The sequence below is a fragment of the Bos mutus genome, chromosome 6 (genome assembly GCF_027580195.1).
Source record: "Bos mutus isolate GX-2022 chromosome 6, NWIPB_WYAK_1.1, whole genome shotgun sequence".
NCBI classification, from domain to species: Eukaryota; Metazoa; Chordata; class Mammalia; order Artiodactyla; family Bovidae; genus Bos; species Bos mutus.
The window spans coordinates 37,448,238-37,463,597 of record NC_091622.1 but is presented as its reverse complement, the minus strand read 5'-3'; the positions used below and the strand labels follow the sequence as shown (position 1 = coordinate 37,463,597).

The 15,360-nt window shown below is 34.2% G+C and overlaps 1 protein-coding gene across 5 annotated transcripts in view; it reads left to right on the top strand.

Annotated features, from left to right (window-relative positions):
* LCORL (ligand dependent nuclear receptor corepressor like) overlaps positions 1 to 15,360 on the top strand; it is a 173,747-nt gene that overhangs the window by 57,590 nt on the left and 100,797 nt on the right. For all 5 annotated transcript variants that reach the window (XM_070372176.1, XM_070372175.1, XM_070372174.1 and 2 more), the window contains exons 3-4: positions 1,873 to 1,952; positions 2,849 to 2,978. In XM_070372176.1, coding sequence (XP_070228277.1) covers positions 1,873 to 1,952; positions 2,849 to 2,978 — 210 coding nt within the window. The remainder of the gene's footprint in view (positions 1 to 1,872; positions 1,953 to 2,848; positions 2,979 to 15,360) is intronic.

The following is a 15,360-nucleotide window of genomic DNA, read 5'->3' as shown; positions in this document are numbered from 1 at the left end:
CCAGACTGAATGGATAATGGCTTTATGGGGCAAGTTCTTCTGATGTTGGATGGTGAAAGTTCAAGATAATTGCCATGGGGAATTTGCCATGTCTTTTAAAGCCTCTGTTTAGAGTGGTATACTGTCACTTCTTATATATTCATTTCATTGGTCGGAAAGCTGTGCCTCACTCTCTGTAAGAGACACTGCATAGTCTTACTTCAAGAGTGTGAGTCTGTGATTCTGATATAATGACTGGGTAAAAAGTTGGAAAAAATTATGAACCTGCATAACTACAGTTCTGGGTTTTTAATTGTATAGATTATGTAAACCTTTTGATTTGTCAGATTGTTTACACAAATTGATCAGTTTTCTTAAGCAGATATTCAATTAAAGTTATCTGTCTTCTGCAAACTAACTTTATTAAATACATGTGTCATAGTACAGAATTTAAAAAACAATGACTAGTGATTCTGCCTGACTAATAATTAGCCTTTGCATGATGTTTTGTAGTTTATAAAATATTTTAATATTTTAAAAATTTGATCACAAATAAGTTAGGTGACAGAATCCTTATTTTACAGATATGGAAATTAAAAGCCTGGCTTGGCAAGGCTATAACTAGTAGGTTCCATTCCAGATTTTTGGAGACTTCAAATCCAGTCATCTTTCCATTATTTCATACTGGATCTTACGTTCCCATTCCCTATTCTTTCCAAGTTTAAATAAATAATGGGAATATTTCTGGACCACTGCCAGAAATGAAAGGAATCTATCAATGTACTCTTTATATTCCAACAAATTATATATCTTCTATTCTGACCTGTGTATCTGAATTAATGCAAGAGGCTGAACCTATCTAGTATTTATTCATTATCATTCCAGAAAGATGAGTTTATTTCCTTTGTTGTTTAGCAGAAAACAAGTATTTAATTTCATTAAACATTTCAAAGGTATAAGAAATTACTGTGGTACACCAGTGCTTTTCAAATTAGTTCTAATGTAGCTGCCTCAGATGATGATGGTTTCTGTATTTGAGGTTCTGTGTATTAACTTATTTGGGAAAAGAAATTGGAGGGAGTTTCTGTTGCAAGGAGTAAGTTTGAAAATCTCTGTCTATACCAAGTACAGTTAGGATGGCAAAGTTATAATTTCTTCATAAAATTCCTTCATTTGAAAATGTTTTCCACGAACTCTCTAATATATTCCAGTAGTTGGATTATAAGGAACATTCTTATGAAAAAAATCCATGTTTCGTAATGAATAATGTAACTTGTTTACTTGTTTTTTACCCTAACTTTTACAACAAATCCTTTAGCAATGTAATAAAAAAATCTGATCTGACTTTTTAGTAGTGGATTTCTATTAAATTTTCTTGGACAGCATTCCATGTTCTCAAATTTGTAGGTTTTTCTGGTGCTTTATTCCATTTCTCTGTTTTATATTGTCATTTGTGCCAAATTTATTCCCTTATCCCCTATCTCCCTGTCTGTTCTGATTTCTTTCATAGTGAAAATAAAAATTAGTAGACAATAATAAATCGAGTATTTCAGAAGGTTAAATGATACTTAACACATTATTAACCAGTGACATGTTAATGCTACAGGTGTTAGTTTCTGCAGAAATACCCTGGTCGAATAATGTGTTAAAACTCTATTGTTGGATAATGAATTTATAGCCAGCTCATTGTTCTTGCTACTTTGTCCAATAATAGTGCAAAATTACTCTCCATATTTCTTTTTAAATGTCACGGGTTTAGTTTTTTTTTAGGCCTTTCCCCCTTACTTTTAGTAGTTAGCTTTTTTATATGACCCATTGCTGTGGAGAGTGGTAATTTTATTTGTTTTTATATAAAGTTAGTGTATTTAATCAATATTTTTCCCTCTTTTGAAGACTGTGAACCAGAAGAGCTGACTGACTGGTCTATGGATGAAAAATGTTCATTTTGTAACCTACAAAGAGAAGCAGTCAGTGTAAGTTTTAGTGCTATCAAATTATTTCTAAACTAATTGCACAGTTGTAACACAAATTTTTTAAACTTAATTTGTTCTGAGAATTTGGGACTTACAGTGAAATTTAAATACTTGATTTTGATAATGAGAAGAATATTTTGAAGTCTCATGTTAGATGTCTAACATTTAGCTTAACTTGCAGGTGAAAATCCCAATACACTCATCTTTTTTGCTTATTTCACATTTGTTTCTTAAAACTCCTGACTCGTAAAGTTCAGTTCAGTTCTGTTTTGTATTTAGGTCAACAAAGGTGAGCCTAGTTTGATCTGAGACTACCTTACAGTCTGATTTCTTAGGAATCAGTGGTTGGAAGATAATGTACTACTTTTTAGATTTTTACTTTTTCATGAAGTCTTTTGGATATCGTAATTATCTCCTGTGAAATAATTATCAGTTTTTACTGTAAACAGGGCATAAACTAGACAAGTAGAATCTTCTTGTATGGTAGGAAGTCCTAATTCTTTTAATACTGTTGTGAGAATGGCAGAGAAGAAATGGGAACTTGGAGAACTTGCACCCATTTTGGTCATGTTAGTGGGTAAACATCTGCTTTGTTCTTAAAACTCTCATTACTGGCATGCTATATAGTGAATTTATTTAACAATATATTTTATCTTTTCTCCCCCTTCCTCTTTTTTGACAGTAGTTTTGCTAAGAAATAAGGCTAGTTTGGCCCTCTATCAAAGATAAATTTCTTTTTTCCTGACTTCTTCCCCAAATTTTATGTTCTGTATATAATTTCATATATTTAAAAGACAGAACAAATGAACATTTAGAGAATTTCTTTTTGTCATTTTAATGAAGTCCCATGTTTAAATAAAAAGTAATTTTTTTATGATGTTTTCTTCTACTTTTAGGATTGTATACCATCTCTTGATTCTTCACAGTCAACACCAACAGAGGAACTATCATCTCAGGGCCAGTCCAACACTGAAAAGATTGAATGCCAAGCAGAAAATTACCTAAATGCACTCTTTCGAAAGAAAGGTAATATTGATATACTTTGTCATTTAAAATTTGTAGTACAAACCTAAAATGTATGAATTTTTCTCACATACGAGTTTTTAATATGTCAGTCTCTACTCCATTCTTGATTATTTCCTTCTTTGTCCTTAGTTTTTCTCCATATTTTTAGGGCATTAGGATTTGCAGTCACAGGGCTAGTCTTCTGCTAGGCTTTCCTTTTCACCATTCTCAAATCTCTCCTTGACTTTATTTTGTTAATTACTGTAGGCAGAAGAAAATTTTGTATGCTTTTGGTCTTCCTTATTTTGTTGCTTTTCTCAAGACTGCAAAAGTTCTTTTGTGTTCAATAAGTGATAGATATAATATATTGCAAAACTGTTTATAGAAATGTAACAGTTAAAAATCATTTATCAGCCAGGTTGGTAGTATATTTGCTGGCTTGAGATTTCAGTGTTTCTTTGATAGCTTGAATGTGCTGTTACAATGTCACTGTTCTTCTTTGCTGCCTGTCTATCTAAACATTTAATCCAAATGAGGGTTGTTTCATGTGTTTCCTTGCTTGATACATATGTATCAGGCAGAATTTGTTTTTATATCTTAAGCTACTTGAGAAAACTAGAGGAATATAGACCCTTCCATTTTTTTTCTTGGCCATTTCTGCAATAGTAGAATGTATTAATTTTTACCACGTAGACCTTGGGAGTAAGTGATGGTTTAGGGGGAATGCAGGGTGGTAGTGGGAAGCTCATCATACCTCCCAACTTCCAGAGATGAAGAAAATGGTACTGTATGTTCATCTAAGTACTGAGAGTGCTTTTGATACTTTGAATTAGGTAACATCAGATATTTTCTGTTAAATAGGTAACTTTCAAGTTTTAATCTGTAATGTTGAATATTGTCCTTACCTTTGAGAAAGGAGGCTTTTGTTCAGTCTTAGTGTTATGAGTTCTTTTATGTGTTGAAATATGAAAATCCTCTGATTAGAAGAATAATTAGCATATTAAAAGGCCTAAAGTTAAGAACTATATATATTTTTAAGTGTAAAGGACTGAAAATCTTTCCCTGTGTGTAATTAAAGTAACTCATATTGAGAAATTGTCATTGTCTTTAAAAAACAAATTAAAAAAATTTTTCTACATAAACCAATATAAAAATATTTTACATGCTTTAAGGATTTTGTATTAATTTAGAAAATTTTATTCTGCCTGTATATTTACACTTAACGAGAAGAATTACATTCTCAGGTTTACATCACAAAGAGAGCTGGAGGAAATGTATGCATTTACACACATGCATGCAGTAAGTTTCACTCATCTTAGAACTCATTACTCAGTCTCCTTCTCTTTTGAGTAATTTGTAATGGTAGTAGGTAGAAATTAATAATAGTAACTTTTAATATTTGATAGTATGGAGTTAACCTGTGCTCCATTGCCCTATTAAGAGTAATCAGTAAAAAATTGGTACTATTTCAGCTGATTCAAGCATCTGGGTCTTCAAGAGGTCTCCTACCAGTGGTTGGGTGAGTGTTCATGGATATTTAGTGACCTCTCCATTTGGGGATTTTTTTGTTTTTCTTCGAGATCTTTGAAGGATCACAGAGTTTTTAAATAAAAGGTTCTTATTAGTAGTATTTTTGCCTTACTTTAGGTCTTTAGTATTTTTGTCTTTGTTAATTTCTTTATTTGTGGTCCATCATCACCTTAATTAAACATAAGGACTTTTCTACTTGTTTACTTGGCATTGTTTCTGTTGTTTGTTTTTAATTTCTATGAATGAAATAGTTTTTGAGATTTCCAATATGGTCTGACTAGGATGTGGCTAGAAGATAGTAACAGTATCTTTTAAATGGTCTTAATTCCTTTATGCATTTATTTCTTTAGTAAGTTCTTTAACTTTGAAACAAAAGGCAAAAAAAAAAATGTGTTTTTAAAGATAGGAAATACTTCCGAGTCTTTGGAAGCAAATAAAATGCTAATAGAAGCCTCTAGTTGGTTGGTGAAGTTTTTATTTGATTCCTGAACATTTCACAAAGTCAGTCATTTTTAGGAATTCTGGATATTAGTAACATTAGTATTACTGATACTTTGAATCTGTTGCTTAGTTTGAGGAACATAAGCATGTGATCATCTTGCCAAAACACAGAGAAATCTTTTAATATTCTTATTATAGCTTGTTTATTATCTTTCCTAACTATAGTTTTATGGGCTTCGATGATATGTTACTTTTATTGAGAACTCACACTTGGGATAATTATTATGGTTGATGTCACCAATTATGATTGAACACTAAGCCCATTTAATCCCAAAACATTGTTGAGAGATAGACACTTTTGTTATCATTTTAACAGATAAAGATAATGAAGCTCAGAGAAGTTAAGTTTTGTGTTGTGAACAGTTGAACCCTGGGAAGAAATTTTTAAAAGGTCAAAGATGTTTTATGTGAAGAACACTTAGATTCTAAGTATTAAGTAGAAAAATCTTCCTGTTTTCTACTACTTAGCAGCCTAGAATTAGGATTATTTTAATTGAATTGGGAACGCTAGAGAGGACCTATCAGAAATTCAGAGCATTCCATCTTTCCTTCATATGAACTATGAACAGCTTTAGTGATTAGTTCCCTTACACTATTTAATTACTGGAAAAGCTTATTACTTAATCTAAATACAGTTTGGACAATCCCTTATATTAGAAGCTAGTCAAAAATACTCTTTGTGGGTTGAATAAGTATAGTCAGTGAGAGGGGATATTTTAGTGTAGAAGTGAATTTTTAACTAATTTTGTATATTCTTTAGAAATGTTTCAGAATTGAGTTCCTTGTAGACGTTAACCTGCACATTTACATGGAGTGCTAGAGTAGAATGAAGCCTCCATGATAGCAGGGACTTTGTTTTGTTAATTGCAGAATCCTCAGTATATGGAATAGTACTTGTCGCATCTTGTATCTTCAATAAATATTTCTTGAATGGATAAATGAGCACTAAGATACACTAAGATATGTTCCAGTTTTTCCACATACTTATGGTATTATACTTATTCCATTTGAAGAACAAAATTGTTGTGCATGTATATATAGTTTATCTTCTACTTTGTACTTAAATTTATTACTATATGTTTAGCATGAATATGTTTATTTTGTTTTGAAATGTGGATAAACATAGGCATATAAATATAAAATGCCTTTTCTGAGGCTATCCTCATAGGATGTAAACTAAATTATTTTGACTTTAGGCTTCATATTCTCTGATCACCTGAAGCAGTATAAATCACTAGCTTACAATTCAAGAAGATATCTCTTTCATTTTTCAGTTAAAGAAGCATACTTAACTAAATAGGACAGATAGTATGCACACTGTAGCTGAATGAATCATACTGCTAAGTATATAATAAAGCCTTCCTTCATCAAAATATGATGTTTTTCCTACTTTATCCTCCACCCCCCCTACCCCCACTCCCACCCCGCCACAACACATATTTAACATTCATTTAACTATTATTCTGGCCATTTCTTTTCGAAGCCCTTCTTGATATATAGTTGAAAGCTGCTATTAACCAATCTTTTCCCCTGAAATTAATTGATAGCCAGGTTTTATATAAAGTTTTTCATGCCTTTTCTGAACACAAATCTTTTTCCCTTTAAACTTTTAATTTTTAAGCTTTATAATATTGCATGAAATAAATATTAATACTTCTCATTAATTAATTGGATTATGTCTGATACTAAAACATTTGACTTCTTAGAAACAGGAGTATTAAATCTTTTAGATTGCTTTTCTCTTAAATGCAGGTATCTTTGAATGGCTATGTAAATTTGACCTGATTCATTCATACCCTAAGTATTTCTTATACAAATGCACCTTTCTGATACCATGTGATCATACACTGAAAAAGTGAATTTAAAATGTTATATTCTTTGCAACCCCATAGACTCTAGCCCGCCAGACTCCTCTGTCCATGGAATTCTCCAGGCAAGAATACTGGAGGGGGTAACCATCCCCTTCTCCAGGGGAATCTTCCTGACCCCGGGATTGAACCCAGTTCTCCCACAGTGCAGTTAGATTCTTTACCATCTGAGCCACCAGGGAAGGCCCCTTGGCTTTCTCTTTATATGTGGGTTGCCTTTTTGGAACTCTCAGGGAACTGTATGTTGCTGCTGCTGCTGCCAAGTCACTTCATTCATGTCTGACTCCTAGCAACCCCATGGACTGCAACCAGACTCCTACACCCATGGGATTTTCCAGGCAAGAGTAGTGGAGTGGGTTGCCATTGCCTTCTCTGAACTGTATGTTAGTGTGGTAAAATAATCCACATACTATTATGAGTCATAATCCAGAGGTGTTGATGAAAAGATTTTTTTGGGCCATATACATAGATGATATGAATGAAATTCTGAGAACACATTTAAAGTTATAACTGGATTTAAGATATTAGGCATTTCTGTTAAAGTCACCTTTCTGCCTGTAACACCCTCCATAGTAGGAATTAAAGACAGACTGTTGGATTATTCATTTACCATTACCTGGATTCTTTTCTCTCCTTTTGTCTTCTTTAATCTCTAATTTGACCTAATCAGTTACGCCTTTATAAGCACCCATATTTTTTTCCACTGTGTCTTCTGAAACTTGTGATCTTTCATCAACAATCCCCTATATCCTCAGTCTTTTCTCTTTTTTTTAAAATTTTATTTTATTTTTAAACTTTACAAATTGTATTAGTTTTGCCAAATATCAAAATGAATTCACCACAGGTATACATGTGTTCCCCATCCTGAACCCTCCTCCCTCTTCCCTCCCCATACCATCCCTCTGGGTTGTCCCAGTGTACCAGCCCCAAGCATCCAGTATCGTGCATCGAACCTGGACTGGCGACTCATTTCATATATGATATTATACATATTTTAATGCCATTCTCCCAAATCATCCCACCTTTTCCTTCTCCCACAGAGTCCAAAAGACTGTTCTATACATCAGTGTCTCTTTTGCTGTCTTGTATACAGGGTCATTGTTACCATCTTTCTAAATTCCATATATATGCGTTAGTATACTGTATTGGTGTTTTTCTTTCTGGCTTACTTCACTTTGTATAATAGGCTCCAGTTTCATCCACCTAATTAGAACTGATTCAAATGTATTCTTTTTAATGGCTGAGTAATACTCCATTGTGTATATGTACCACAGCTTTCTTATCCATTCATCTGCTGATGGACATCTAGGTTGCTTCCATGTCCTGGCTATTATAAACAGTGCTGCGATGAACATTGGGGTACACGTGTCTCTTTCAATTCTGGTTTCCTCAGTGTGTATGCCCAGCAGTGGGATTGCTGGATCATAAGGCAGTTCTATTTCCAGTTTTTTAAGGAATCTCCACACTGTTCTCCATAGTGGCTGTACTCCCACCAACAGTGTAAGAGGGTTCCCTTTTCTCCACACCCTCTCCAGCATTTATTGCTTGTAGACTTTTGGATCACAGCCATTCTGACTGGTGTGAAATGGTACCTCATAGTGGTTTTGATTTGCATTTCTCTGATAATGAGTGATGTTGAGCATCTTTTCATGTGTTTGTTAGCCATCTGTATGTCTTCTTTGGGAAATGTCTATTTAGTTCTTTGGCCCATTTTTTGATTGGGTCATTTATTTTTCTGGAGTTGAGCTGTAGGAGTTGCTTGTATATTTTTGAGATTAGTTGTTTTGTCAGTTGCTTCATTTGCTATTATTTTCTCCCATTCTGAAGGCTGCCTTTTCACCTTGCTAATAGTTTCCTTTGTTGTGCAGAAGCTTTTAAGTTTAATTAGGTCCCATTTGTTTATTTTTGCTTTTATTTCCAATATTCTGGGAGGTGGGTCATAGAGGATCCTGCTGTGATGTATGTCGGAGAGTGTTTTGCCTATGTTCTCCTCTAGGAGTTTTATAGTTTCTGGTCTTACGTTGAGATCTTTAATCCATTTTGAGTTTATTTTTGTGTATGGTGTTAGAAAGTGTTCTAGTTTCATTCTTTTACAAGTTGTTGACCAGATTTCCCAGCACCACTTGTTAAGGAGATTGTCTATAATCCATTGTATATTCTGCCTTCTTTGTCAAAGATAAGGTGTCCACAGGTGCATGGATTTATCTCTGGGCTTTCTATTTTGTCCCATTGATCTATATTTCTGTCTTTGTGCCAGTACCATACTGTCTTGATAACTGTGGCTTTGTAGTAGAGCCTGAAGTCAGGTAGGTTGATTCCTCCAGTTCCATTCTTCTTTCTCAAGATAGCTTTGGCTATTTGAGGTTTTTTGTATTTCCATACAAATTGTGAAATTATTTGTTCTAGCTCTGTGAAGAATACCGTTGGTAGCTTGATAGGGATTGCATTGAATCTATAAATTGCTTTGGGTAGTATACTCATTTTCACTATATTGATTCTTCCAATCCATGAACATGGTATATTTCTCCATCTATTAGTGTCCTCTTTGATTTCTTTCACCAGTGTTTTATAGTTTTCTATGTATAGGTCTTTAGTTTCTCTAGGTAGATATATTCCTAAGTATTTTATTCTTTCCATTGCAATGGTGAATGGAATTGTTTCCTTAATTTCTCTTTCTGTTTTCTCATTATTAGTGTATAGGAATGCAAGGGATTTCTGTGTGTTGATTTTATATCCTGCAACTTTACCATAATCATTGATTAGTTCTAGTAATTTTCTGGTGGAGTCTTTAGGGTTTTCTATGTAGAGGATCATGTCATCTGCAAATAGAGTTTTACTTCTTCTTTTCCAATTTGGATTCCTTTTATTTATTTTTCTGCTCTGATTGCTGTGGCCAAAACTTCCAAAACTATGTTGAATAGTAATGGTGAAAGTGAGCACCCTTGTCTTGTTCCTGACTTTAGAGGAAATGCTTTCAATTTTTCACCATTGAGGATAATGTTTGCTGTGTGTTTGTCACATATAGCTTTTATTATGTTGAGGTATGTTCCTTCTGGTCCTGCTTTCTGGAGAGTTTTTATCATAAATGGATGTTGAATTTGGTCAAAGGCTTTCTCTGTATCTATTGAGATGATCATACGGCTTTTATTTTTCAATTTGTTAATGTGGTGTATTACACCTGCGATAAAGCCCACTTGGTCATGGTGTATGATCTTTTTAATGTGTTGTTGGATTCTGATTGCTAGAATTTTGTTAAGGATTTTTGCATCTATGTTCATCAGTGATATTGGCCTGTAGTTTTCTTTTTTTGTGGGATCTTTGTCAGGTTTTGGTATTAGGGTGATGGTGGCCTCATAGAATGAGTTTGGAAGTTTACCTTCCTCTGCAATTTTCTGGAAGAGTTTGAGCAGGATAGGTGTTAGCTCTTCTCTAAATTTTTTGGTAGAATTCAGCTGTGAAGCCGTCTGGACCTGGGCTTTTGTTGGCTGGAAGATTTTTGATTACAGTTTCAATTTCTGTGCTTGTGATGGGTCTGTTAAGATTTTCTATTTCTTCCTGGTCGAGTTTTGGAAAGTTGTACTTTTCTAAGAATTTGTCCATTTCTTCCACGTTGTCCATTTTATTGGCATATAATTGTTGATAGTAGTCTCTTACGATCCTTTGTATTTCTGTGTTGTCTGTTGTGATCTCTCCATTTTCATTTCTAATTTTATTGATTTGATTTTTCTCCCTTTGTTTCTTGATGAGTCTGGCTAATGGTTTGTCAATTTTATTTATCCTTTCAAAGAACCAGCTTTTGGCTTTGTTGATTTTTGCTATGGTCTCTTTTGTTTCTTTTGCATTTATTTCTGCCTAATTTTATTTTTTTTTTTTTTTTTTTATCTTAATCATGTTTATTCTTCCTTTTTTAATTTTTTTAATTTTATTTTATTTTTAAACTTTATATAATTGTATTAGTTTTGCCAAATATCAAAATGAATCCATCACAGGTATACATGTGCTCCCCATCCTGAACCCTCCTCCCTCCTCCCTCCCCATACCATCCCTCTGGGTCATCCCAGTGCACTAGCCCCATGCATCCAGTATCGTGCATCAAACCCGGACTGGCATCTCGTTCCATACATGATATTTTACATGTTTCAATGCCATTCTCCCAAATCTTCCCACCCTCTCCCTCTCCCACAGAGTCCATAAGACTGTTCCATACATCAGTGTCTCTTTTGCTGTCTTGTATACAGGGTCATTGTTACCATCTTTCTAAATTCCATATATATGCGTTAGTATACTGTATTGGTGTTTTTCCTTCTGGCTTACTTCACTCTGTATAATAGGCTCCAGTTTCATCCACCTCATTAGAACTGATTCAAATGAATTCTTTTTAATGGCTGAGTAATACTCCACTGTGTATATGTACCACAGCTTTCTTATCCATTCATCTGCTGATGGACATCTAGGTTGCTTCCATGTCCTGGCTATTATAAACAGTGCTGTGATGAACATTGGGGTACACGTGTCTCTTTCCCTTCTGGTTTCCTCAGTGTGTATGCCCAGCAGTGGGATTGCTGGATCCTGCCCTAATTTTTAAGATTTCTTTCCTTCTACTAACCCTGGGGTTCTTCATTTCTTCCTTTTCTAGTTGCTTTAGGTGTAGAGTTAGGTTATTTATTTGACTTTTTTCTTGTTTCTTGAGGTATGCCTGTATTGCTATGAACTTTCCCCTTAGGACTGCTTTTACAGTGTCCCACAGGTTTTGGGTTGTTGTGTTTTCATTTTCATTCGTTTCTATGCACAGTCTTTTCTCTTAATGTTCCCTTTACTTTATTGCTTTAGGTGAAACCCGTATATTCATAAAAGATGCTTTTGTAGCCCTTTCTCTTGCTAAATGTTTTTAATTGCTTGCTTTATGTAATATAGGAGTGATAAAATTGACAAGTTCTGAGATCTTTATAGCTGCTTTCCAGTCATTTATTTACTGTCCTCACTCAAAACCCTGAGCTTGTCTGAAGCACCTGACATCTACCTGTTCCATCCACATCATCATGTTACACACCTCTACTAACTTTTTTTACTTTCTTCCTCCCGTCTTAGTTCTTGGTGACTTCAAATACTATGCAGCTGATTCATGCAACATTCTGGCTTCTCAGTTACTTGACCTCTCCATTTCTAATGATCTTTTCCTCCATTCCACTCCAGCCACCTTTCTGATGATCATCCCTAGACCTTTGCCACCTCCCAGATATAATTTCAACCATCCCTATTTCTGACTACCATTTTATTTTAATAGTCATCCCAATATTTTTTTAACCTTGCAACCCCCAATCTATTGACCATTACCACTTCTCACTATTCGTCTCATGATTTGACTTTTCTCCTTACTCATTTCAGATACTGTGCTTGATTGCTGTAATCATCTTTCTATAAAATCTTAACTTCCTTGCTTCTCTTTTCCTTTCTCATATTTGTATGTCAGAACCTCATCTGGATTTTGACCCTATACCCCATATATTATACACTTGCCCTGGAACAGCTGAACTTGACTAAAGTTAAACACCTAGGTAATTATTTTATATCCCTCTCCTTAAATTCTTCACAACTAAAAACCACCACTCCTTTTTGTAGCAGTTACCTTCTAACATTATATAATTTGCTTATTTTTTTAAATGTATTATTCACTGTCTTTTTCCATCTACTAGTATATAAACACCATGAAGAATTGGATTTTTGTATTTTTTCCTACTGGGATATCTCTAGCATCTGACACATAGTAGGTACTTATTTTCTGTGCTTTTAACCATCTTCACTCTGTTCTCCTTTTCTTTTCAACTCATCCTGATTAGACTTTCTTTTCTACTACCGTACTGAAACTGTTTTATCATTTTCATTGGTAATTCCATTTTGTACTCTTTAGAGGAAAGTTAATCAATTCTCACCTTATTCAGATTTTCACCATTCATCAGTGATAGGGTTGATCACTTCCTTAATCCTGGTTTCTAGGATGTTATATTCTTTTCATTTTTCCCCCCTTGTCTTGCAAATTACTTCTTTCACATGCTTCTTGCTGGTTTTTGTTTTCTTTACCTTTAAATATTGAAGAGCCCAAGAGTTAGTCCGCAGTGTCTTTTCTTCTCAAATGGCTTCTCTTACTTGATAGCTTCATTTCATCCAGTAGTATGTGTTGGTGACATCTGAATATTGTAGGATTATATCTAATCCTAATCTTTTCTCTAGCTTTTCTCTGTTATATCTGTCTACTTGGTATTCTTCATTAGAATATCTAATAGGCACTTCACATGACCTCTCTAAAACAGAATTCTTGATTTTACTTTCCCAAACTTCTGTCCCAACCTTTCCTGTCTTAGTGAAAAGTATCACTCTTGACCCTAGTTGGTTGCTAGTCCCCAAAACAAGAAACTTTTCTTGATTGCTCAGTATCCTCTATACACACATGCAACCTATCATCAACTCCCATTTGTTGTTCTACCTTCAAAATCTATTCTAAATCTGACCGTGTCTCACTGTTTCCGTTGCTGCCACTCTAATCCAAGAGACTTCATCTCTGGCATGTACTACTTAATATTGACCAGAGACATATTAACACCACAAGCATTAGTTTCTGCAGAAATCCCCTTGTCAATATGTGTTAAAGAGCCTCCGAACTGTTTCTCTTTCTACTTTTCTCTTTCCAACCAGTTCATTTTTCTACACAAAATGATATTTCTGAAGCCCAAACCAGTACATTATTCCTCTGCCCAAAAGTTTCCATTGGCTTTGCATGTCACTTAGAGTAAAATCTATCAGAGGTTTGATCTACATGGCCTAGTTTAGCCTCCTTTTCAGCCAAATCTCTTATTGCTCATTCTTTTGCAGACTCTGGCTTTTTGCTCAGCCTCTGATGTGCTAACCTTATTGCCGTCTCAGGGTCTTCTCACTTGCTGTTGCTATTACCTCTGTCTAAAATCCTTGTTTGCACCTGAACATTGCACTCCGTTGTATTAGCAAACATTACCCCTGGCCCTGATCACTTGTTGCTCCAACCACCCTGTTTATGATAATTCTTTCAGTCTTTCCTATCATTCTGCTTTTTGTTTGTTTTTCTAACTGACTCCTCTTTTAATGTGTTTGTTGTCTCTGCTACTTCTACAGTACAAGAACAGTAAGACGGGATTTTTATTATGCTATATCCCTAGCACTTAGAATTGTATCTGATACAGTCAAAACTCAATAACTTAATTGAGTGCATATAGAAAAGGAATATTTTAAAGCTCAGCAGTAATGCTTTAAAATCATGATTTAAAAGATCATGTTTTTTTTTTAAAGCATGACTTATAGTATACTAGATCTTTTAGCAAAGTCTTTAATGAGTCCTTGTATGTGATAAGAAAGTGTTCTAGGAATCAGCCTAAATAATGAAAATAAAAGTGATTCCAAATTTCTTTCAGAAATGTTTGGTCATGGAATTATTCTTTTCAGTGGTTTTACACAACCCTGATAACCTTTTAAGGACATAATTTAAATTTTGAGGAAGCAGTAGTTCTTCCATTTCTCTTTATATAAGAAGTTCTGTCTAAATTATTTCTTTGCACATTCTAATTAAGTTTAAAAAATGTAGTCTGTTAGGTGAGAGGGAAGACTTAATTCTCAGAAGAGTATAATTCTATTTGGGGCCCTTTTTTTTTTTGTATCACCATCTGTCCCTGGGTAATATTTCTTCCCTGTACTTTGTCTCTAGTATGGCAGATAATGGAATTGGCCAGTGTATAAATAAATGTAGTAATCTATATATGCTATTCAAAATAATCAGAGTTCTGAACTGGAAAAAGTAACAGTTATTATAATTACTATGTACTGTTTAGCTTTTTTGTATTAACTTATTAATATCATTTAAAAATCTTCTTAGAATATTTTTCTGATTTTCTTGAGTAACTCGTAAATTTACCAGATATATCATCACCCATGTGTTCTTTCATAAAATGCTAATAATTTAGTTCTTTCTTTCCTTGAGTGTGACTTCCCCCCAAAGCAAGACTAGCAAGTTGGCCTTTATAAAACATATTTCCCATCCATGATTAGAGAAGTTAATTCATTCAGGAAAGTTCCTTCTATATGCTGGGTACCATATTAGTGAAAAAAAAAAAGACAAAAACATCTCTGTCTGCATGAACTTTTGTGTGATAGTAAGGGGAAGCAAGCAGTAAATAAGTAAATTCTGTTTGTGGTTCAGTGTACATGTATGCACATGCATACATACACACACAGTCACCTGCTTTACACACATGCTAGATATAAATATATATTTAAGTGTTGGAGACAAAGGAGGAAGAGGAGCATAGGCAATACCAGGGCACAGGTGGTATTCAAGTAACATTTGCGCAACCATTTAAAAAAAAAAAAGGGTATCAAACTACAGAAAACCTGGGGGAAATACATTTCAAGAGTTAAAAGATAATATTGATTTTGAAAAATTATGTGTCAGGCATGTGGGAGGTGATTGCCACGCCCATTCC